At 40.6% G+C, this 23,547-nt stretch overlaps 2 protein-coding genes across 7 annotated transcripts in view; both read right to left on the bottom strand.

Moving 5' to 3' along the window:
* SOS2 (SOS Ras/Rho guanine nucleotide exchange factor 2) overlaps positions 1 to 732 on the bottom strand; it is a 105,033-nt gene extending 104,301 nt beyond the window's left edge. For all 6 annotated transcript variants that reach the window (XM_059696667.1, XM_059696672.1, XM_059696706.1 and 3 more), the window contains exon 1: positions 125 to 732. In XM_059696667.1, coding sequence (XP_059552650.1) covers positions 125 to 211 — 87 coding nt within the window. In that variant the 5' untranslated portion in view covers positions 212 to 732. The remainder of the gene's footprint in view (positions 1 to 124) is intronic.
* Positions 733 to 6,336: 5,604 nt separating this feature from the next.
* L2HGDH (L-2-hydroxyglutarate dehydrogenase) overlaps positions 6,337 to 23,547 on the bottom strand; it is a 38,738-nt gene continuing 21,527 nt past the window's right edge. Inside the window, exons 7-10 of the mRNA XM_059696719.1 lie at positions 19,820 to 19,987; positions 18,739 to 18,896; positions 17,279 to 17,410; positions 6,337 to 9,147 (exon numbers count right to left, since the gene is read on the bottom strand). Of these exons, the coding sequence (XP_059552702.1) occupies positions 8,952 to 9,147; positions 17,279 to 17,410; positions 18,739 to 18,896; positions 19,820 to 19,987 (654 nt within the window). The 3' untranslated portion in view covers positions 6,337 to 8,951. The remainder of the gene's footprint in view (positions 9,148 to 17,278; positions 17,411 to 18,738; positions 18,897 to 19,819; positions 19,988 to 23,547) is intronic.

The raw sequence follows: 23,547 nt of genomic DNA, 5'->3' as shown, positions 1-23,547 counted from the left end.
GGCCGGGGACCCGGGGGGAGGACGTGGGCTCCCCGTTAGAAGCTCGCAGGGGCCGCGGCCCGCGCCCGCCCGCCGGCCGCCCCGCACTCCCTCAGCCCGCGGCCGCCCGGGCACCGGCACTGACCTTCCGCAGGGCCGAGACCAACAGTCCCCGCCATTTCGGGCTGTTCTCTTCGCTGAAGAACTCGTAGGGCTGCGGCGCCTGCTGCATGGCCTCCGCATCGGGGGCTGCCCGCGGGCCAGGCCGGGCCACGCCGGGGGCCTGACAGGCAGGGCGCGGGCCGCCTCGCCTCGCCAGGCGCCGCCGCCTCCCGCCTGGGCCGCAGCTACGGCCGAGGCAGCTGGGAGGCGGCGCCGGCGGGCGGGGGCTCGGGGGCGGCTTCCTCGCCCGGGTGGCCCGGCCTCACGCAGCGTCCGCCGAGGAAGCGCGCAGGCCCGGGAGCCCCCGGCGGCGACCAAGGCGGCGGCCTCCTTCCCGGCGGCGCGGCCCGGCGTCGGGCGGGTCCTCCTCCTTTGTCTGGGTCCGCGGTCCGGCGGGGGTCCGCTGGCCTCGCCCCCACCCCGGCTCCGCTACAGCTGCGGCGGGCGGAGACGGGCGGCGGTGGCTCTCCTCCTCATCGCCTCGCCCCCGCCTCCCAGGGGCCCGCCCGCCCGAGTCACCTCCCGAGGCCCCGGGGACCGCCCGGCGTGTGCGTCGGAGGAGCGAGCCGCACTCGGGCACACCCGGGACCGGCCGCCGCCACAGCGCCCCAGGGCCGCCGACTCGGGCCCGCAGCCGCGGCGGCTCGGCCCGCCCCCTGGGCCCCGCGCTCCCTACCCGGTCGCCGAGCGCAGCACGGAGCATGCGCGCCGCGGGGGCAGCGGCGCCGGCCGGGCGCGGGGGCGCGGGGCGGCCGCGGCAGGCTGCCTCTCCCCCGGGCCTGCGGCGGGCCTGTTGCAGACACACTCCCCAGCCTCCTGCGTTTCACACGGACTCTCCCGCCTCTAGACCTTCCCGGGACAACACCGACACGGCGCCTCCCAGGACTCGGGCGTGGGAGGCGGCTTGGGGGTGTGGAGGGAAGGCGTTTGGGCTGGACGCGGGAGTTAGCGTGTTTAGTGCCCGGGTCTGTTCTCGAGGAGAGCGTATCGTGGACCGGTGCCTTGGAGACCAAGGAGGGGAGGCGTGCGAGCCCTTCGCGCAGTGTAGGGTCAGAGAAAGGGCAGATGGCGGTGGCATTAATGAAGCTTGAACTTCATTACATTCTTTTTTAAAAATATATTTTATTGATTTTTTACAGAGAGGAGGGGAGAGGGATAGAGAGAAACATTGCTCAGCCGCCTCCTGCATGCCCCCTCCTGGGGATGTGCCGGCAACCAGGGTACATGCCCTTGACCCCAATCGAACCTGGGACCCTTCATTCCGCAGGCCCACGTTCTGTCCACTGAGCCAAACTGGTTAGGGCTTCATTACATTCTTAAAGGTCCTTCCCTTGCACAGTCCCCGATGTGTTCACAAAATCATCGTTTTTATAAAACTTTACAAGTATATTTCTGAAGTGTTTTCTTAACGACGCCCTCCAAATTGTGTAGGCATCAGGTCCCACGAAACCTGCATCTATCTGCCCCTGTGGCCCAGTCATACTCAACAGCAAAGGTCCCCCGACCATAGCTTTCCTGAGTTGAAGAGGCAGGACTCTGGAAATGTTATCATTAGCATACGTTTCATTCCACTACAGATGCTGAGTGTATGGATTGTAAGAGACTGTTCCCAGCTACCAGCGGCAAGGAAGGGAAAGGGAGAACAGTGCAAAAAAATGCCTGCCACAATTTAGTTCCAGGATCAGTAGCTGAGTGATTAACCTCCCCCAAAACACAAACCGAACATTTTGTCATTCTGGCAAGATCAGAATGGCAGTGTTGGAAAATTTACTAGATCTTTTTTCTAATCCAAGTATTCACCAAATCACGAATGTCTTCTAATAAATGGTGACCTCTACATTCCCATGTCCTGGGGATAAAAGTGAAATGCGTGTATTTCTCCAAGTAATCTTTCTATCGGTGAAGACAAAGACTTTGGCTTACCTAAAGTGTCATTGCTTTTTTCTCCTCTTCCTGAACTCCAGCCATAACTACTAAGCAAACTACGAGACTGTGATTGTATTTTCTTTTAGGAGAGTAAAGTTGTTATTGGAAGTTTCATTCTTGGCTAAGAATATTGGACGCCTTCTCAAGGCCAAATCTGGCTTGAAGACACATTTTGTTCAGCCAAGGCTATATTTAAATTCTTAGAGTTGTTGTTAACGTTTTAAAAACCAGGAGATTTTGTATACCTGGATTTTCAGCTTCTCTTGACAAAGATCTGGCCACACCGGGCCCTGCTGCATTCCTGCAAGGGAATAATCAGCAGGCAGAGAGTAGTGGCTGCCCTCTTTAGAAAAGTATGCCATCCTACTTCCAGTTGGCTATTCCCCACCTGGCACTCTTCACCCTTTTATGTAACCTGCCTAGTCTCTACAGGCATCTCAGTTGTGATCTCTGGGCGAGGCACATAGAATGTGATCCACGTGTGTGTGGAGGATAATCCAAGAATGACAGCAGTAAAAAGTTTCCCAAGCAGACAAATGGGCCATCTAGAAAACAATGTTGAATCCATACCCGCACACTCTACACTAGGATAAATTCCAGGTGTGTCAAAGATTGCAATGAAAAAAAACTAGTCTGTCCAATAGGTATACTTGCTCAAATGTGAAATGACTTAGTACAAGGTTATTCATTGCAGTATTGTTATAGCAAAAACAAAACAAAACACCCTAGAAATAAACAATTTAAATAAGCCTCAGTAAGGAAAGAACAAAATTGGAGTGATCGCACTACTGGATATCAAGTTATATTACAAAGCCACTGTAAACAAAACAGCCTGGTACTGGCACAAGAACAGGCATATAGATCAATGGAACAGAACAGAGAACCCAGAAATCGACCCAAGCCATTATTCTCAATTAATATGTGACAATGGAGGCACGAGCATATAATGGAGTAAAGATGTTGGGGAAATTGGACAGGTACATGTAAAAAAATGAAACTAGACAACCAACTTACACCATACACAAGAATAAACTCAAAAGGGATTAAAGACTTAAAAATAAGTCATGAAACCATAAAAATTCTAGAAAAAAAAGTAGGCAGGAAAATATCAGACATCTCATGTAGCAGAATTTTCACAGATACATCACCTAGGGCAAGAGAAACAAATGAAAACAACAAACGAAAAGCTTCTGCAGAGCAAAGGAAACCAGCATTAAAATGAAAAGGGAACCCACTGTATGGGAGAACATATTTGCCAAAGATACATCTAAGAAGGGGTTAATTTTCCAAATATTTAAAGTACTCACACAACTCAACAAAAGGAAGACAAACAATCTAATTTAAAAAATGGGCAGAAGACCTGAATAGACATTTTTCCAAAGAGGACATACAAATGGCCAAAAGACATATGAAAAAAATGCTCATCACTAATCATCAGAGAGATGCAAATTAAAACCACAATGAGATATCACCTCATACCTGTCAGAACGGCTATCATCAATAAATCAACAAACAACAAGTGCTGGTGAGGATGTGGAGAAAAAGCAACCCTTGAACATGGTTGGTGGGAATGCAAACTGGTACAACCACTATGGAAAAGTTTCCTCAAAAAATGAAAAATGGCCTTAGCCAGTTTAGCTTAGTGGATTGAGTGTCGGCCTGCGGACTGAATGGTCCCCGGTTCGATTCTGATCAGGGGCATATGCCCAGGTCGTGGGCTCAATCCCCAGTGGGAGGTATGCAGGAGGCAGCTGATCAATGATTCTCTCTCATTGATGTTTCTCTCTCTTCCTCTCTGAAATCAATAAAAATAAAATTTTTAAAGAGTACATATTTGATAACATCAGAAAAATATATTTTAAAAAATGAAAAATAGAACTGCTGTTTGACCTAATGATCCCACTTCTAGGAATATATCCTAAGAAGCCTGAAACATCAATCAGAAAGATTGTACCCCTATGTCCATAGCAGTGTTATTACAAAATCTAAGATCTGGAAACAGCCCAAGTGCCCATCAGTAGATGAATGGATAAAAAAATACTGGTACATATACACAATGGAATACTATGCAGTTGTAAAAAGGGAGAATCCTGCCTAAACTGGTTTGGCTCAGTGGATAGAGCGTTGGCCTGGGGACTGAAGAGTCCCGGGTTCGATTCCGGTCAAGGGCATGTACCTGGGTTGCGGGCACATCCCCAGTGGGAGATGTGCAGGGGGCAGCTGATCAATGTTTCTCTCTCATCGATGTTTCTGACTCTCTATCTCTCTCCCTTCCTCTCTGTGAAGAATCAATAAAATATATTTTTTTTAAAAAAGGGAGAATCCTTAACTCTGAGACAGCACAGAGAGACCTGGAGAGCATTATGCTAAATGAAATAAGTAGACAGAGAAAGACAAATATCATATGATCTCACTTTTATGTGGAATCTAATGAACAAAATAAACTGACAAGCAAAATAGAACCAGAGACACTGAAGCATGCAATAGACTGATATATTTCAGAGGGAAGGTGGGAGGCAGGAATAGTTTAATCAAATAACTTATATGCATACATGCATAACCCGCGGACACAAACAATGGTGCAGTGAAGAGCTGGGGAGGGGGCAGGAGCGGGGTGGAGGGAATTAATGGAGGGGGAAAAAGGGAACATCTGTAATCCTTTCAACAATAAAGATAATTTTTTAAAAAAATCATCAGTAAACATAAGGGATTAGTTCAACAAAAAATAGTAAATCCATAGATGGAACCTATAAAGTCATTTTAAAAGAACCAGGTTACTGTGATCAGGCCTCTTGAACATTCTCAAAGGTATGCTAAAAAGCGAAAAGAGCAAGATGTATAATACAGTAATTCAGAGTTTGTTACTACTTATGTCAAAAAATGAAGGCAATGTATTTTATTATATATAAATATATCTGCCAAGCTGCACAAGATAGTGACAATTCTTGTTGCCTCAGGGATGGGACAGGTGGCTAGCAGAGAGAACACATTTCACTGTGAATTTTTCTGTGACTTTTCAACCATATGAATGTTGTACTTATTCAAAACATTATTTAAAAGCCATTTTTAAATGAAAAAATTTCTAACCTCATTATAAGCATTTGCTTCAAGTGTTAAAAATGCAACTATTGCCCTGGCTGGGTGACTCAATTGGAGCATCATCACATACACCAAAAGTTTACAGGTTTGATTCCTGGTCAGGGCACATTCCTTAGGTTGCAGGTTCGATCCCCGGTCAGGGAGTATAAGAGAGGCGACCCATCAATGTTTCTCCCTCCCTCCCTCTCTCTCTCTTTCTCTCAAATCAATAAAACATATCCTCAGGTGAGGATTTACAAAATGCAACTATTAAACATACTGATACTATAAGGGGGAGGCCCTGTGGATATAACAAAAAGCTCAATTATAAATTGGAGCTACAATTAATATGCTATCACAGCAATAATTTGATAGTAATTATGCCTTTTTAAAATTTAGAATGGCTTTTGGGAGACAACTTGAATGAACCAATCAGATTTTACAAGGCAGTTCAAATTTTACCACAAATATTCTCCTACTGAAAACATTTTCGAGAAGGACTTACTCAATGTTTCTACCATGTACTCTCTCTTCCTCAATTCATTTAAAGCTACAAGTTCCAGTCAGTAGCAAACCAAAGCAACACCACAGGAAACAATAAATGTCATTGTCACTCGCTTTCATGGTTCTCTGCTGTAGCTAACGTTGGCTCTCTTACAGTCCACCTGCCGGAAGGAAGTTGGAGCAGGTACTCAGATCATTTGCCCTGTCCAGGCTCATGTCCAGGAGCCCAGTCCCCTGTAAGACATAACATACCAAACATGTCTTCCCAAGAACTATAATCTTTAATAAATTTCTTAAAGATTGATCTGTTGAACTCCCTTTCCTCTGCCCTCACCCCTGGAAAGCACTGTGTGTTTATAGGCTATAGACATTCTGCTATGAAACAGAAATAATGCCCCCTGGTACTCCGGGGTATAAAGATGACACAGAGGTCAGCCAGATATTGGCACCACTATCAGATAGAAAGCCATTTTTGTAAGTTGGGAAGTGTTCCACTTTTTACCCAAAATATAAACTACTACTCTACCTCATTTCTAGATTACACATAGATACAGAAGATTTTTGTGCATTTTTAAAAGACTGGCTACTATCTAAAGCTTTGACAGTTCAAGTTCTACACACAAAAACAATTATTTGAATCAGAGTTTCAAATAAATGAAACTAAAAATTATGTTCGCAACACCAAGGCTCATTAAAATATTTTTTAATATTAATATACATTTTCTTCTCTCAGAAATACACAAAACTTTTAAATATTACATTTGTATTACACAACAAAATCCTAATGACACCAATAACTTATGTTTTACAAACAGAATAACCTACACATTCAAAACACTTTCAATAACTTTTTCACTTGTATTTTCAGGTTAGTACAGACCCATGTGGAATGAGGGTTGCTTTAATTAGGGCAGTTATTTTTGTAATTTCAGTTTTTCACAGCTTAGTGCATATGCAATCTTACTGTTGTTGAAATAGAGAATTGTAATATTTCCCATTTCTTAACAGTCTCGTTCTGGAACAGAAAAACATCCTGTGTGCTACATTTCTTGGAGGAATCCGTAGTTACGAAGAACCACTAGGGTTTGTTTCTTCTGTGAATGGTTTCTGAATGCTTTCAATATGCTTACTCCAAGTTTTGAATAATTGCCTCGTCTATTTTCCTGGATGTGTTACTTCTTGAACATGAACAGACGGTTATGTAGGTTTTCAAATTAATGGATGAGGTAGTTCAATCAATGTAATCACAGAGGCTTGAAGTGAAAAGGAAAAAAAAACAAAAAAGCTTTTCCTATCAACCAAAATGTACATACTTCTAACTCATCCATTACACATCTTTGGAGTGATAGGAGGAAAAAACAAAACAAAAGAGGGCATGATTAATCCTGAGAGAGTACATGTAAGGGAAAGGGTGAAAATATCTCACCTACATGGTTGTTCTGTAACAAAAGTTTCCCCAATCAGTAGGCTGCCTTATTTTCATTTATATTTCTGTTTTCCAACTTTCTGAATCTTTCTGATTCTTTTACAAGAATCCTTTCAATAGATACCACACACATATATGCAGTATATTATATACAGTATGGCACTGGCCAACAATTTAAAATACTCATGAAGCACACATAAATGTAAGGCACTTTTGCGGTTTACAAAAGTGAATGCCTCTAAGTTAGGTATTTTCTAAAAATGAAGAAATAGGATCCCTGAAAAACCAAGTCGGCATGAATCACTAGTGATCTTGGCCAACGTCTGAGAACCTTGGTGTAACTCAAGAGCAGAGGTAAGAGGTAAATAATTTTTAAATTACAGAGTTCTGTATATCAGTGCCAGGATTCTAAAACTGCTCTCATAAAAACCTATCAGTTCTATGTTCTTTTAGTTTCTCAACCAGAAAAAACTGAAAAGTTGGCAACAACCATTCATAGTGTACTGCTGTTTAGATTTAGTGGTGACACCATACCAAGTCAGTTATAAAGAGCTGGGAATAAAAAAGACTTTGCATTTCTCTGAAAATATTATAGCTTGATAGAATTTTACTCAAACTACTTTAAAATGTGAAATTTCATGTCTATTTTAAATCAAGAATTCCCAAATACAAATATTGTTGCTCTAAATCTGAGTTTTTCTGACTTTAAAATGAAAAGATCTGGCCCTAACCCGTTTGGCTCAGTGGATACAGCATTGGCCTGCGGACCAAAGGACACATGCCTAGGTTGTGGGCTCAATCCCCATTAGGGGGCATGCAGGAGGCAGTCGATCAATGATTCTCTCTCATCATTGATGTTTGTATCTCTTTCTCCCTCTCCCTCCTCTCTGAAATCAATAAAAATATATTTTAAAAAAATCAAAAGTTTTGTAACCTACAATATATTATATCTTCTTGTCTATAAGAGACCAAAAAGCTTACTATAAAGCCAAAAAATTAAGGGAATAAGCAAATTTTTATGCCATCATTTGCAGAAATTCCAAAAGAGCTGAATCTCTAGATTATGGTTGGTGAGGGCAAGGTCAATTAAGAGTCATGTCCTGGCCCTAACCGGTTTGGCTCAGTGGATAGAGCATCAGCCTGCGGACTGAATGGTCCTAGGTTCGATTCCGGCCAGGGGCATGTACCTTGGTTGCAGGCACATCCCCGGTGGAGGGTGTGCAGGGGGCAGCTGGTCGATGTTTCTCTCTCGTCGATGTTTCTAACTCTCTGTTTCTCTCCCTTCCTCTCTGTAAAAAATCAATAAAATATATTTAAAAAAAAAAAAAAAAAAAAAAAGAGTCATGTCCTGGTTGGCACCGTTCAGTGGTTAGAGCACTGGCCCACACACCAAAGGGTCGTGGGTTCAATTCCTGGTCAAGAGCATGTACCTGGGTTAAGGTTCTATCCCCGGCTCAGTCGGGGTTGAATGTGGGAGGCAACTAATCAATGTGTCTCTGTCATATCAATGTTTCCTTCCTCTTTCTCTCTCTCTCTCCTCTCCCCCGCCACTCTCCTCCCTTCCACTTTCTGAAAAGCAATGGAAAAAATATCCTCAGATGAGGATTAACAAAAAAAAAGAAAAAGAAAAGAAAAGTCAAGGATTCAGGAAAAGGTACAACTGTACCTTTTCTCTTTATTCTCTAAGTAAAAGAACATGGACTTTAAAAAATTATTTCTCTGTTATATCAGTTTAACAATTCAGTGGTTATTAAATGAGATAACTAAAAATGCTACTTTCAAACCATTTTTTAAAAATTAAAGAATTCAATTAGTACGTTCTTGTGGATGTTGCTGAATGTGGAGATTAAAATGTGTAGCTAGCTCCTTTCATTATTTACAGTTTAAATCTTTGTTGTACTTCATCTGCAATCATTCCAGAAATTGCAAGGGACGAAGTAGCAGCAGGGGAAGGTGCATTTCTCACGTGAAGAATGCGATTTCCAATAACCCCATCTCCTCCATCAAATACAAAATCGTCTACCAGATTTCCATCTTGATCCAGAGCTTGGGCTCTTACTCCAGCTGGACCTCTGCAAAACCAAGAGTGGCAGTCAACTGACTGGAAGAAATAGGACACTTTACAAGTCAGTGGTCTCAAAGTATTCTGAAAGCATTAAAGTCTTTATTCTTCTAAATGCACAATCATGTGGAAACCCATTAGGCTTGTCAGTTATAGCCTGTAAACTTATATTCTCAGTCTAGCGCAGTGGTTCTCAACCTTCCTAATGCAGCGACCCTTTAATACAGTTCCTCATGTTGTGGTGACCCCCAACCATAAAATTATTTTCGTTGCTACTTCATAACTGTAATTTTGCTACTGTTATGAATCATAATGTAAATAGCTGATATGCAGGATATATTTTCATTGCTACAAATTGAACATAATTAAAGCATAGTGATTAATCACAAAAACAATATGTAATTATATATGTGTTTTCCGATGGTCTTAGGCGACCCCTGTGAAAGGGTCGTTCGACCCCCAAAGGGGTCGCGACCCACAGGTTGAGAACCGCTGGTCTAGAGCATAATACCCACCACATAACAGTGCCAATAAATGCTTATCAAATGAATTTACGAATGGGTTAGTTATAAATACCTTTTCTTTCCAAAGTAGCAGATAAATCCACATTTAATTAGAATAAATGTATTTTTATTTAAATGTATAAAATGAATTTATTATAAATTCAATGAATTAAAATAAGGCTCTTCTGATTAATACAAAGCAATAAAAGTAGGAGATATGCATGCCAATGCATTCCTAAATCCATCACAGAATTCTATTTTTTGTGTTTTGTTTTGATTGTACACTATTAAAAATTTATGTAGAAAAGTATCTGAAAATGGCAGCAAGTTCTTATTTTGTAGTTTGTTTTAATTTTTAACAGTTTAGCCTTCAATATTGGGCTAACCTTCAATTAATTAAAGAGGTAACAAGATAAGAACAAAAATGAATTATTTTGATAGTAGGTTAAAACAGTAAGAGGCTTTACTACTAAAAGTGCTGTTTGTTTTTTTTAAAGTGCTGTTTTTTAACACGAGCTTACAAATTACATTTTTTGTTTTCAAAATAGTTTAGAAATTTACAGATGAAATGGGAATAAAATATTTTTAGAATCCAAAAGCACCTTCATTGAATCTGCTCAAGAAAACAGTTTGAAAATACCTGCCTTATACACACAACCAAGACTCAAGAAATTAGACAATAATATTAATAAACATTTTTATTGATTCTGTGCCAACACAGATAAGCACTTGAGTAAGATATCGAGAACAATATGGGAGCTCTGCCCTCTGAGACCTCAGCGTGGCTGAGGAGAGATAATGATAATAATAGCTATTATTTACCAATTGCTTAGTCAGTGTTAAGAATTCTATCATTTAATCCTTGCAACAACTCTAAGAGGCTGGTAACAGTTTATACTTAACAGTGAAGAAACAGAGAGAGTGATTAAGTAACCTGCCTGAAGTTACACAGATATCCTATTCATTTGTAGAGAAGTAAAAATAACAACAAGGTGAAAGGTTCTACAATAAAGATAAGTAATCTGCCTTACATTTACAGAAGCCTGCAGGGAATCTGGACAAGATTTTTTTGAGCTGTAAGGATTTCCAAGTAAGAATCAGATACAATGCTTAGAACACAAGATACAGTCAGCCAGCCCTCGCCAGTGTGGCTCAGTTAGAGCATAGGCCCACGAGGTGCACATGGTTGCAGGTTTGATCCCCAGCCCCCATTGGGGAAATGTGCAGGAGGCAACAAATCAATGCGTCTCTCCCACATCGATGTTTCTCTCTCTCTCTCTTCCCCCCACCCCCTTCCTGTAACACAAGTATTCTGTAATGGGGGTGGGGGAGTCTTACGAATCCACTAAATCAAGTGTTATTCAAATGTATATTTTATTTGCTTGATCTCTTCTATCAACAGACCTAAGATCATTCACCACAATTGTGGATTTGTTGTTTTCTGCTTACAGTTGTGTCAGTTTTTGTTTTCTGTACTTCATATTATGTATATGCAATAAATTTATGGTGATCCTCTTAACCTCTAATCATATTTTTTTTAATATATTTTATTGATTTTTTACAGAGAGGAAGGGAGAGAGATAGAGAGTTAGAAACATCGGTGAGAGAGAAACATCGATCAGCTGCCTCCTGCACATCTCCTACTGTGGATGTGCCCGCAACCCAGGTACATGCCCTTGACCAGAATCGAACCTGGGACCTTTCAGTCCGCAGGCCGATGCTCTATCCACTGTGCCAAACCGGTTTTGGCACTAATCATAATTTTTGCCTTATGGTGTATTTTATCTGAAATGAACCCAGTACTCATCTTTCTTCTAATAAGCATTTGCATAGTATATAGATGGATTTTTTAAATTCAACCTAACAATCTCCATCTCAACTATTAAATACATTTACATGTATTGCAATTACTGGTATGTTTGATTTCTACCATATTACTGGGGTATTATTGGGGTTTTTCTGGGATTTTCCCATTTCCTTCTTGACTTACTAACTTTTCTATATTCTTTTTTCCTCCTTTATTGACTTGGAAGTTATATAATCTATTTCTATTCTTGCGTTTCATTTTATTTATTCAGATGGGACTCATTGTGCATCCTGAATTTTGTCTTTTTGTCAACTCCAGAAAATTCTCAAGCACTCTTCAAAGTATTGCCTCTTCTCAATTTTTCTGCAATTTCTCTGAAATGTAGTCTGGAATCTTCTCATTTTCTTCTCGATGCCTTTAGTACCTACTACCCACATGATGGATCTTTGTCTTGCAACACTGCTCTATAAATGCTTCAAATTTTAATTTACTGATTTTCTTGTAAGGTCTAACCAGTTATCTAACTTAGTCATTTGAATTTTAAAATTTAAGAACTATATTTTTAATTTCTAGAAATTCTAATTATTTGGTTTCCAAATTTGCCTAAGGTTTTGCTTTTTGTTTTCGTTCTTATTCATGTTTTCAATTCCTTTTAATTCACTGAAGCATACTTACTTTATGGTTTCTAATATTACCATTACTCAAAGTTGTGGGGGTCTTATTCTGGTATTCACTCTACCTGCTTACTCTCACTTGTGGTGTTCTGTAACTTTCGATGAATAGTTTTTGTTCAGCAGGACTTTATCTGGGGGGGTTGGGTTGAGGTTTTGTCCCTCCGCAGAGGTTTTACATTTGCTTCTATCAGGTGCTCCAGAGGTATTGCCATCCTGGGAACACTTTTTGTTTTAATGGAATTTTTAAACATGTACAAAAATAGAATGAACAGTATAATGAACTGTCATGTATGTATTACCCAGATTCAATAAATAATCAACATAGCCAATCTTGTTTTATCTATATTTCCACTCACTGCCCACCTCTCTCCACTGGATTATTTATTTATTTATTTATTTTTAAAATATATTTTATTGATTTTTTTACAGAGAGGAAGGGTGAGGGATAGAGAGTTAGAAACATCGATGAAAGAGAAACATAGATCAGGCGCCTCCTGCACGCCCCCCACTGGGGATGCGCCGGCAACCAAGGCACATGCCCTTGACCGGAATCGAACCCGGGACCCTTGAGTCCGCAGGCCGACGCTCTATCCACTGAGCCAAACCGGTTCTGGCACACTGGATTATTTAAAAGCAAATTCCAGCCCTGACCGGTTTGGCTCAGTGGATAGAGCGTCGGCCTGCGGACTGAGGGGTCCCAGGTTCGATTCCAGTCAAGGTCATGTACCATGGTTTCGGGCACATCCGCAGTAGGGGGTGTGCAGGAGGCAGCTGGTCAATGTTCCTCTTTTATCGATGTTTCTAACTCTCTATCCCTCTCCCTTCCTCTCTGTAAAAAAATCAATAAAATATATTTTTTAAAAAGAATGAGCTTTAAAAAAAATAAAAAATAAAAGCAAATTCCAGATGGCACATCATTTCACTACATTTCTTTTCAAAGGATTCTTTTTAAAAAAATTGTATTTTTATTGATTTCAGAGAGAAAGGGAGAGGGAGAGAGAGAGACATCAATGATAAGAGAGAATCATTGATCAGATGCGTCCTGCACACCCCACAATGAGGATCAATCCTGCAACCTGGGCATATGCCCTGACCGGGAATTGAACCATGGCCACCTAGGTCAATGTTCAACCACTGAGCCATGCCAGCCGTGCTAAAAGGATTCTTTAAAAATAATAATAATAAACGAATTATTGCTTAGTATCATCAATATTTAGTCTTTAGTCAAATTACCTTCTCTCTCTCTCTCTCTCTCTCTCTCTCTCTCTCTCTCTCTCTCTCCCTCTTTCCCTCCCTCCCTTCCTCTCTCTCTCTCTCTCTCTCTCTCTCTCTCTCTCTCTCTCTCTCTCTCTCTCTCTTATTTAAAGTGAGAGAAGGAGTGAGAGGAAGACATAGTTTGAAGCAGGATCCGAACGAGTCTGGACCTACTTTTTAAATTAGTTTCTCAGTGTAATGTTCCTAAATTAAGCTGGGTGGTATAAATTCAAACTCCAAACAGCTGTGAGGAGAGGCCCAGGGTTCCAGATTTTTAGGAGATTCTACCCACCCCACTTTCCCCCTTCCCTCAAGACCAGGACAGACAAAATTCCTAACACTTTCTTGGTGCCAAAGGGAATTTTTTTAAAAGACTTTCTTTTCACTGAGGGTGCAGCCCTTCAAGAGTCCCTGGATTAACCCAGGGTTCTCAGTTCCAACTTTTTACCTTTTACAGACCCAAGGCCTCCTTTCCAGCACTTGAGTGGCAATTAAAATACAAGTCCTTAATGTTTATATCTTGTTTTCTGTGGTTGATACATGAGTTTATACAATTGGAAAAATTCACCGACCACTTAAGATCTGCATTACTTTACTGTATGTAAATCACAAAGCAATTAAAAATAAAACATAACTATATTTCTATAAAAATCAGCCAACCCTCCCTACCCCTCCAGGACAGCATCAAGCACCGATTCCTCTCAATGTTTGGGTTTCCTATTTCCCCCTCAGTCCTCAGTCCTCAGTCCTGGGATGCCCCTTCCTTACTGTCTCGCACTCGCAGCTATATATATTTCAAAGGATTTTTATTATATTTTCTCCAGACTCTCTTAGTGTTGGGTAGTGTGAGAGTTACCACATTTATTAGTTTAGTGGTTCTCAACCAAAGGAGATTTTGCCCCCTAGAGGACATTTGGCGATGTCTGTAGAAATTTTTGGTTGTCTTAACAAGGAAGTACTGCTGGCATCTAGTCAGTAGAGGTCAGAGATGTTGCTGAACATCCTACAGTGAACTGGACAGTCTCCCACGACAAAGACTTATTTGGCCCCAAATGTCAATAGTACCAATACTAACAAACCCTGATCTAGATCACCTTTACTGCAGGAATATTTGGCTTTCACCTTTGCCTTTTACAATGACACAGTATAGTCTTTAGCTATCACTCAGGATGAAAACATCTTGCCTAAAAATTTACTCTATAATTCCCCAAATATGACATTTTTCAAAGTGAAGAGTGGGAAAAGGAGAGATCTTGGCATTTATGTCTTCATCTTTTACATCCTTGCAATATTAACAGATACAAACTGCTGTTAGATGACCATGTCCAAATTAATCACAGAGCAAGTTAAAGGGCTTCAGAGCTAAAATTAAGAACCTTAGAGATCAGAGTTAACAATGAGAAATTTGAATGCCTAATGCATATATATTGACAGATTGTAACTTTACATTCCAATCTAATGTTCACTATTAAGTTACTGTCCAAGATACTCTGGCTAGGCAATGAGAAGTCAAACCGGATACTCATTGGTGGTTACTGCAATTTAAGAACATAATCCTGAGCTAAATATCCCATTAAAAGTGCTGCTTCAGTTCTCTTTTACTATCCAGAACTGCTTAATATGCTTCTGTCTCAATATAACTGGTACAGCATTTATGGTTTTACTACAGGGGGTTGCATGATAAGAAAGAACTGGACTTCAGAATGGGGGAAAGTCTACTGATCATTATTATTATTATTATTTAATATTTCAGGCATATGACAAAGTACAGAGAATAATATGATGAACACCTGCTTTCTTCACAAACAGCTTAAGAAATAAAGCATTATAGATGTGATAATAGCCTCTGTGGAACTCTCTGGATCCCATTCCCTTCTCTCCCCAGAGGTAACCACTCTCCTGAATTAGGTGTTTACCACTATATTTGGTTTTATTTTCACATTACATGTGCAATCCATAAATAATACGTGGTATTGTATAAACTTATATAAATGGTATCAAACCTATCTTCTACAACTTCCTTTTTTATTGATAATTTCCCACATTTAATAGCTATAGGAACTGAATAAAAGGGAAGAAGTAAATGGAATTACTTTTCTATCTCCAAAGAGAAACTCATCTGTGATTGAGGTGAATTTGTCCCTAAATGCACCTGCCTACAATGCTGAATATCCTTCTCTACTACCTGCTAACAAAACTGGTAATTGTAATCAACACTCCCACAGGCAGAGACAAAGAAGTGTTCACCAAAACCCACCAACCCCAGTCCAGTTCTAACTTATGAAATCCACTGGTCTGAACTGTTTCCCTCAGGCTTTTACAAAAGGGTGGTAATCGAATATGAACAGTGAATTCACTGCAACTGTTTATACACCTATTGTATTTTCCAAGGAATATCAATAGCAGTAACAGACACCAGATTTGACCAACTTATTTTAGATATAAAACATAACAAGTTTGCTAAAGCAAACCACTGAAAACATAAAAGCCTTTATTTATAGATGAGTGAAAGAAAATAAACCCTAGATATTTTTATCCCTTCCATTTCAGAAGGTAAGTAGAGGGGTGAGAGAGATAAGAGTAAAACATTAGCTTGGTTTTCATAGTTCTAAAGATTCAAAGAGGCTGGTCTGTGAATGATATATTAGAGTCAGACTTAGACCAGGACGTTCCCCCAAGGGAGACAGCTGACATGACGACTGCTCTCTTCCCAGATAGTCAAGCTGCTGACATTTTATACCAGTCAAGTTTTGCAGCTGTTACCGAGGCGACAGACATTTAGTTCTCTGAAGATTCATGGGATGGATTCATGGAGGGGAGTATCTTAAAGTACACTGCTGATTAGGCCTAACAAATGGCTTATTCGGGAGGAAAAGGTGAACACCATACAAATGTCACCAACGAGAAAAGGAAATAGGCTCGGGTAGTATTTAGGATAACTTACAGATCAAGTCCAGAAAGCTTTTGACCTTTAAGAAAAACAAACAAACAAACAAAAAGAAACACACACCAAAACAATTTAAGTAATCCTTCCTTTGACTCACATTGATAGTTACTACACTACTTCCCACTTCTGTCCTGAAAGTAGAGTTGCTGAGTGGAGTACGATCCCCAAAAATAAAAAAAAAAAAGCAGTGGGAAAGAGGTAAGGTAAGATGCCAAGTATAGGAGTGGTTTCTAGAAGGCTTTAAGAATCAAACAAAATAGAGCATTGTAATGTGTTTATTACCTAACTAGTTAATATGGTGATCACTGATCTTATACAGAATTAAAGGAAAAGGCTTTGGAATCACAAGAGGCAGAAGCCAGGAAGAGCTTAAAATTTTCAGACAAGCCCTGGATGGTATGGCTCAGTTAGTTGGGCGTCATCCTGTGCACTAAATGGTTGCCAGTTCGATTCCGGATCAGGGCACATACCTAGGTTTTGGGCTCAATCCCTGGTAAGGGGTGTGCAGGAGGCAACCAACTGATGTTTTGCTCTCACATTGATGTTTCTCTCCCCCTCTCTCTCTCTCTCCACCCCTTACCCTCCTTCTCTAAAAATCAATAAAAAATCTTTTTGAAAAAATTTCAGACAAGATTTTTTTTTATCATGAGTGACAGCTAGACACAAAGGTGACAGTGGCATATTAATGCAGATGCAATGGAGATTTCAGTTTAATGTTGTAAGGTAGTCTAGATAATTATATATGGTAGACGTAGTTCCAGCACTAAGGGCCACCATGCAGCGATGCCCAACTCATGCACTGCAAAGGGAACACAACAACTTGCTGGGAAAGAGAGAGCACACAGATTCAGTGGGCACACCGACTGAAAGGGAGCCTATGAATCACCAAGTCAGACCCACCTCCCAAGTTCCCTAAAATCATGACTGTACTTACAATCCTTATGGCTTTTTCTTACCTAAGTATATCATGGACAGTAATTTCAGGGATAAACTTCTGAAGGTGCTTCACTGTTGCACCGAGAAAACAGGCTTTATACATCTCACTGACTCCATAGGAGAAATTCTGGGACACCAGTTTAATCAAGCCACTGGAAACAGAAAATAAAATCTTTGAGAGAAAGGAATTCTTTATTACTATTAAATATCTTTACAACTATTAGATTTGGACCGGGGAATCACAAAAATCTAGGCGAAGTCAGACAAACCACATATTAAAAGAAAATCAACTTTTGGCCACTGTAAGAAGGGAACTTCATCAAAGGAATGCCCTTCAAAACCAAAGGTAAACACCTTAGATGACCTGAGAATGCTGGCTTCAAACTAGAATTCTATAGAGCCTGCCACTAAAAGGCTTTCTGATACAAATGTTACATGCTTTCGAACACACCTAAAAGGCATTAGCAGATCTTTACCTCAGGACATTAAGGAAGTAAGATAGATGTTTACCTTTTTTTTTTTAATCAGCCAGAGGTAAGATACTCTAGTAATGATTCTCAAGTGAGACTCTGTGTAGTCTATGTATATATGTAATTTTAAAGGACACATGCTAGAAAACCCCATCCCAAACCTGTTTCAGAATCTGTAGAAGGTGAAATTCAAGTATAACTCAAAAACCTTTCTAGCCCTGACCGGTTTGGCTCAGTGGATAGAACGTCGGCCTATGGACTGAGGGGTCCCGGGTTCGATTCCGGTCAAGGGCATGTACCTTGGTTGCGGGCACATCCCCAGTGGGGAGTGTGCGGGAGGCAGCTGATCGATGTTTCTTTCTCATCGATGTTTCTAACTCTCTATCCCTCTCCCTTCCTCTCTGTAAAAAAATCAATAAAATATTTTTTAAAAAAAAAACAACAAAAAAACCTTTCTAGTAATTTTGATGTGAAAATCTCTGGAGAGCAACACTGCTAAAATGAACCATCCCCCGCACCCCTCTCCCCCCAAAAAGACAACCAAAAAACAAAAACAAAAACACACAACACCTTACTGAGTTCTTACAATAAAGTAAAGATTCTGTGTCTCGGGTCAACACACTGTTAATTTTCCACCGAAGGAAACAACTTTGGTTGTCCGAAGTTTCTCCAGTGGTTTTCAAAATGATGGTGACTGGCTTGAAATCACTTTATCAAAGTAAGTGATTTCAAATGCAACTAGAAGGTTAGCAAAACAAAGTTTGGGTTGTCACATACGTATGTGACTGGGTCTTGGTCTTGTTATTTTTAACCAAGACTTCACCCTGGATCATCAAAATTTCCCTGAGGTAGTTAAAACATTATTCTTATTCTGCAAGGCTCTTAATTTAGATTAATAAAAAAAATCAATATAATAATCACAAATGTGAGGATTTACCCAATAAGTAGAATTTCAAGAAAGACAAAATTTCCCATGTTAAACACACAAAGTCACTTTTTAAAGTAGTTACCTCTTGGTAATTACATCCGCAATATCTCGGGCACTGAAGTCAAAGGGTCTGTAGCCCTCTCGTTTGAAGGCAAGAACGGCATTAGGCCCTAGCCAAATACTGCCGTCCATCCTTGGTGTGAAGTGAACTCCTAGGAAAGGAAACCGGCTATCCGGGACCTACGGATTTAACGCAGCAAAGAACTGTGAGCCCTGTTCCATACTGCATGTTAGCATGCATGCAAATATTCAACTGGTAATATAAGTCACTTTCTTCCCATGCATTTAATTTGTATTATTTTGATCCGGACTGAGACATACTTTTTATTTACATGCTTCTGCCTAGGAATGCCACACAGAAAACACTGATGCTACTGACACTAATATACACTCCCATCTATTCCTCTTTCTGGGTAAAGAGAAAAAAAAGAACTGCCCTACTTCAGGTTATCCCTCTCCCTACCCTCCCACCACACCCCCAACTAGGGATGTATGTGGCTGGCAAGTAAAATCAGAGCTGCCAGAAACACACACTCATTCATAGCACAGGCTTTTGTAAAGTCGGAACGTACTGGGATAGAGCACATGCAATGGATGTTTTGGCAACGTCAAAAACTCTAAGTAGACAAATATTAGTAATTCCATCTGGTTCAACCTAGTAGTCCATGCAGAATGAACTCTTCATTGAAGGGCTCTGTCTTCTCCATCATGAAACTACAGAGTGGCCACAGCCCCTTTTTCTGCACCTATAGGTAGAACTGAGAAAGAGGGCTGGGTATCTGGGCATGCAAAAAGGGCAAGTTCTCTTATGAGTGTTCCTTTCACCAGATAGGAGGGAGAACTGGGTTATTTCTTGCTAGCCCTTCCCATGATGCACTCAAGCTTTCTGAAGACATGTACTTGTGGGCAATTTAGTATAAGTTAGTGACTATGATACCAGAATAAATGTTTAGGAATTTAACCATAAGAGAAAAAGATAAAAAGCTTGCATAAAAAGCCCTTCAAAATATCTCTTAGTTCTGACCCAGGTAAAAGTTTTTGTTTCATTCCCTTTCTGCCCTGTCATCTTGAGAAGGATGAGACTGCAAAAGCATCATACCTACCGGATAAATATTTCCTTTCACAAGATAGCATTTTTCTGGCTTCAACAGCAGGTAATCCCCTCGGAATGGTACAATTTGAGGATCGGGACTGCAGCCACTCAGCTCGGAAATACGGTCTGAGTAAAGTCCTGCACATGTCACAACATACTGACATTGAACTTCCTCTCCCTGATGTGTAAAAGAAGAACAATGATTTTTAGAAAGCAGAAAAACAGGTGATAGAAGAGACAATAAATAAGTATACAGAAAGGGACGTTTTTCTTTTTATTCCTTTTAAAAGAGGAAATTAAATGCAAGGATCAGCAACATAAATTCTTCAGCATTTAGGTGGCAGCTAGAAACTTAGGGTAGTGGCAGGCAAGAGGATGTTACCTTAAATTTTGTCCTTTAATGATTCAATCGTTGACCTACTTAGTGAGGATACTTAACAACACACACACACACACACACACACACACACACACACACACACTTTACTAAGATTACAGAACTTCTTAACTATTTGTTGCATGAAGAAGCAAACTGCATTTAGATGTCCCCCCCCAGTTTGGCTGCCTCTGTGTTTCAGACAGCTTCTCCTTACCTTATCTATGAGTATCATCCTGATAATTATCAGGTTGCTTCACTCTACAACGGCAACCCACACCAACCAATTTCTCCTTCCTGTTCAATGTCTACTTTGCAAACTGAGGCTACTTTCAAAACCCCATTCATTCAATCCACATTTACAGAGTATACACACTACAGTCAAGGTTTGCTTTCACAGCTAGGAGACTGCTAATCTTAGGCTGTGGTATTTCCCCATAAATTCTGTTTGTGATTATCACCTACATATTTTTAGATGAACTCTGCTAGGGTTAGCCAATGTACTACCCTATTTCCTAAATAATTTCATTTAACCCCAATTCACCACCACACTCCAACTCCCATCTCTTTACTTCTCACACAGTAAAACCTAGCATCTCCTTGTAATTTCTTGTTCTTAGATTTCCTCCCCAGATGACCTGTTTCTGAAGCCTCAGAGTTCTCATCTGTCCTAATATTCTTTCTTTTCAGGCCCTAGTGGTTCAGCCTTATTCTATCTTTGTATGCATCCTATTTTTGCCTACCTACCAAGGTAAGCCTCTTTTCAAGATTTATTCAAGTCACACTTCTGACAAAAATTAGATGAAACTTCTTTGCAGTGAGTTCAGATTAGCTAGGCTAAACCATGATAGTTTTAAGACACTTGAAGTCAAAGGGCTATATCAACAACAACAAAAAAAACATGACTTCTTCTAAATTGGTTAATATCTTTCCTATTCATCTGGAGTTATATAGCAGAAGTACAAGAAATATTTTATGTGATATGAATCTACTAGTCCTTACTTGAAATGTCAGCAATTCTCATATTCTTACAACATAAAATGTAGATAAGCCATATGATAAATGTAATGATAAGAGAATTTGTAGAATGGTACCAGCATTCTAATAATCTAACAGTTCTCTTTAAAAAACTCAAGAAACAGTTCCAAAGGAAGACATGATTAAAAACTGTCACAGGTCTCTGAAATCATTTATGATATATATGAAACAATAATTACATTCACACTAATTTCATATCCAAAATGTAAATTTAGGTAAACATCAAATGATACAGCATTTGTTCAAAAATACATTTCTTTAAAAAAATTAAACTATTCATCTCTATTGCTATTTCATAAGTGAAACAGACTTTTCTCCTATATGCAATCTCTAAATTTTAGTTTCCAAATCCTCCCCTCAAAAGTTTTTTTTTTTAAATTCCTTTTCTTTTAACCTCATAAAAGCACAGATGTTCAATTTGGTAAGTTGACTCAAATTTTTAAATTATTATTTAATTAAAGGAATATGCCAAAATAAAAGTCTACAATTATAGCAACTGTGGGTGAAATATAACCCACTGGTATCCCATAAGCTCCTGCTCACCAGCCATCATATGATGCCATACTCTAGTGAAAATAACCGGTAGGTAGGGACAGAAACAGACTTTTAATCCTTCTTTGAATAGAGACGCTGGTTGCTCTGCCAGCAGATCTGACGGGACTTAAAGTGTCTGGAGCAGATAGCCATGTTTTACGGAGACTTTGGAAGGCCCCTGTAGGTGAAATCTGAGCACAGAATTTACGACTTTGGAGGAAAGTTATACCACCCTCTGCAGATAATTATCCTCCTTTTGAGAAAGTGCTTCTGGCTCTGACTCAACATTTGACCATAGGCCACCAAGTTACCATGTGAACTACCCATTATTAAGACGGTATTATCTAACTCACCAAGCCACAAAACTGGGTGTGTACAGTAGCACTCTGTTATCAAGAGGAAGTAGAATATACAAGATCAAGGTTGTATAGGTCTTGCTGGCATAAATAAGTTGCAAGTGGCTTAAATTCCCATGGCCTCTACTCCGACTAAATTACCTCCTCCTGCCCTGGCCGGTGTTCTAAATGGTTAGAGCATTGGCCCATGCACTGAAGGGCTGTGAGTTCGACTCCCAGTAAAGGGCATGTACCTGGGTTGCAGGTTGGATCCCTGGCCCTGGCCAGGGCATGTACGGGGGGCAACCAATCGATGTGTCTCTCACATCTGTTCTCTTTCTCTCTCTCTAAAAATCAATGGAAAAAATATCCTTGGGTGAGAATTAACAACAAAATTACCTCCTCCCTCTCAACTTGCCCTTGTGCCCCATAGGAAATTTTCTATATCCAGTTGGCCAAGGAGGAAAAAATAGAGGCCTGGTTTACAAATGGTTCTGCACACCATTCTGGCACCACTCGAAAGCAAACAGTGGCAGCACCAGAGCCCCACCTGAGAGTGGCCCGAAGGACTGTGGAAATGCTCCCAGCAGGTAGAACTTTGAACACTATATTGGTTGTTTATCTCACCCAGAAGGAGAGATGGCTAGAAGTATGCATCTACACAGTTGCATGTGCAATGACTGATGGTTTGGCTGGCTGGTCAAGAAAAGGAGCTCTGAGAAGAGGTGTGTGAATAGACCTCTCCAAAAAGGCTCGGAGGATAAAGGTATTTAAGTTCCATACTGAAGAGTAAGCTCACTGAAGAGTAACTGGGGCAGAGGAAGATTTTAATAATCAGGAGACAAGATGACCTACTCTGTGAACATTAGTCAGCCTCTTTCCCAGCCAGCTCTGTCCTTAGCCAATGACTTCACAAACTAAATGATTATGGCAGTAAGGATGGAGGTGATGTGTGGGATCAGCAACATGGACTTACTAAGGCTGATGTGTCTACAGCCACTCAATCTGCTGTTGGGAGAGTGCTCAGTCTCCCAATTTAAATAAAGGGGAGGGGGGCAGCACTTAGTCCTCACTGGAATAGACAATTGCTGTGGATATAGATTTGCCTTCCCTACCCACAATGCTTCTGCAGAAACCACCATCTGTGAACTTAATCAATTTTATGGTATTTTACCCAGAAGCATGACTTCTGATCAGTGAGCTTACTTTACAGTAAATGAAGTGTAATGATAAGCTCATGCTTGTGGAATTCACTGATGTTATCATTTCCCCGCATCCTGAAGCCGCTGGGTGACAGCGTGGAAAGGACTTTTGAAGATTCAATAACAGCACTAGCTGACTAGCAACACCCTGCAGGGCTGGGACAAGGTCTTCCAGAATGCACTATATGCTCTAAATCAGTAATTAATATATGGTATCGTTTCTCCCATAGTCAGGAATCACAGCTCAGAAAAT

The sequence above is a fragment of the Myotis daubentonii genome, chromosome 1, assembly GCF_963259705.1.
Source record: "Myotis daubentonii chromosome 1, mMyoDau2.1, whole genome shotgun sequence".
Classification (NCBI taxonomy): Eukaryota; Metazoa; Chordata; class Mammalia; order Chiroptera; family Vespertilionidae; genus Myotis; species Myotis daubentonii.
This window is presented reverse-complemented; position numbering and strand designations above follow the sequence as displayed.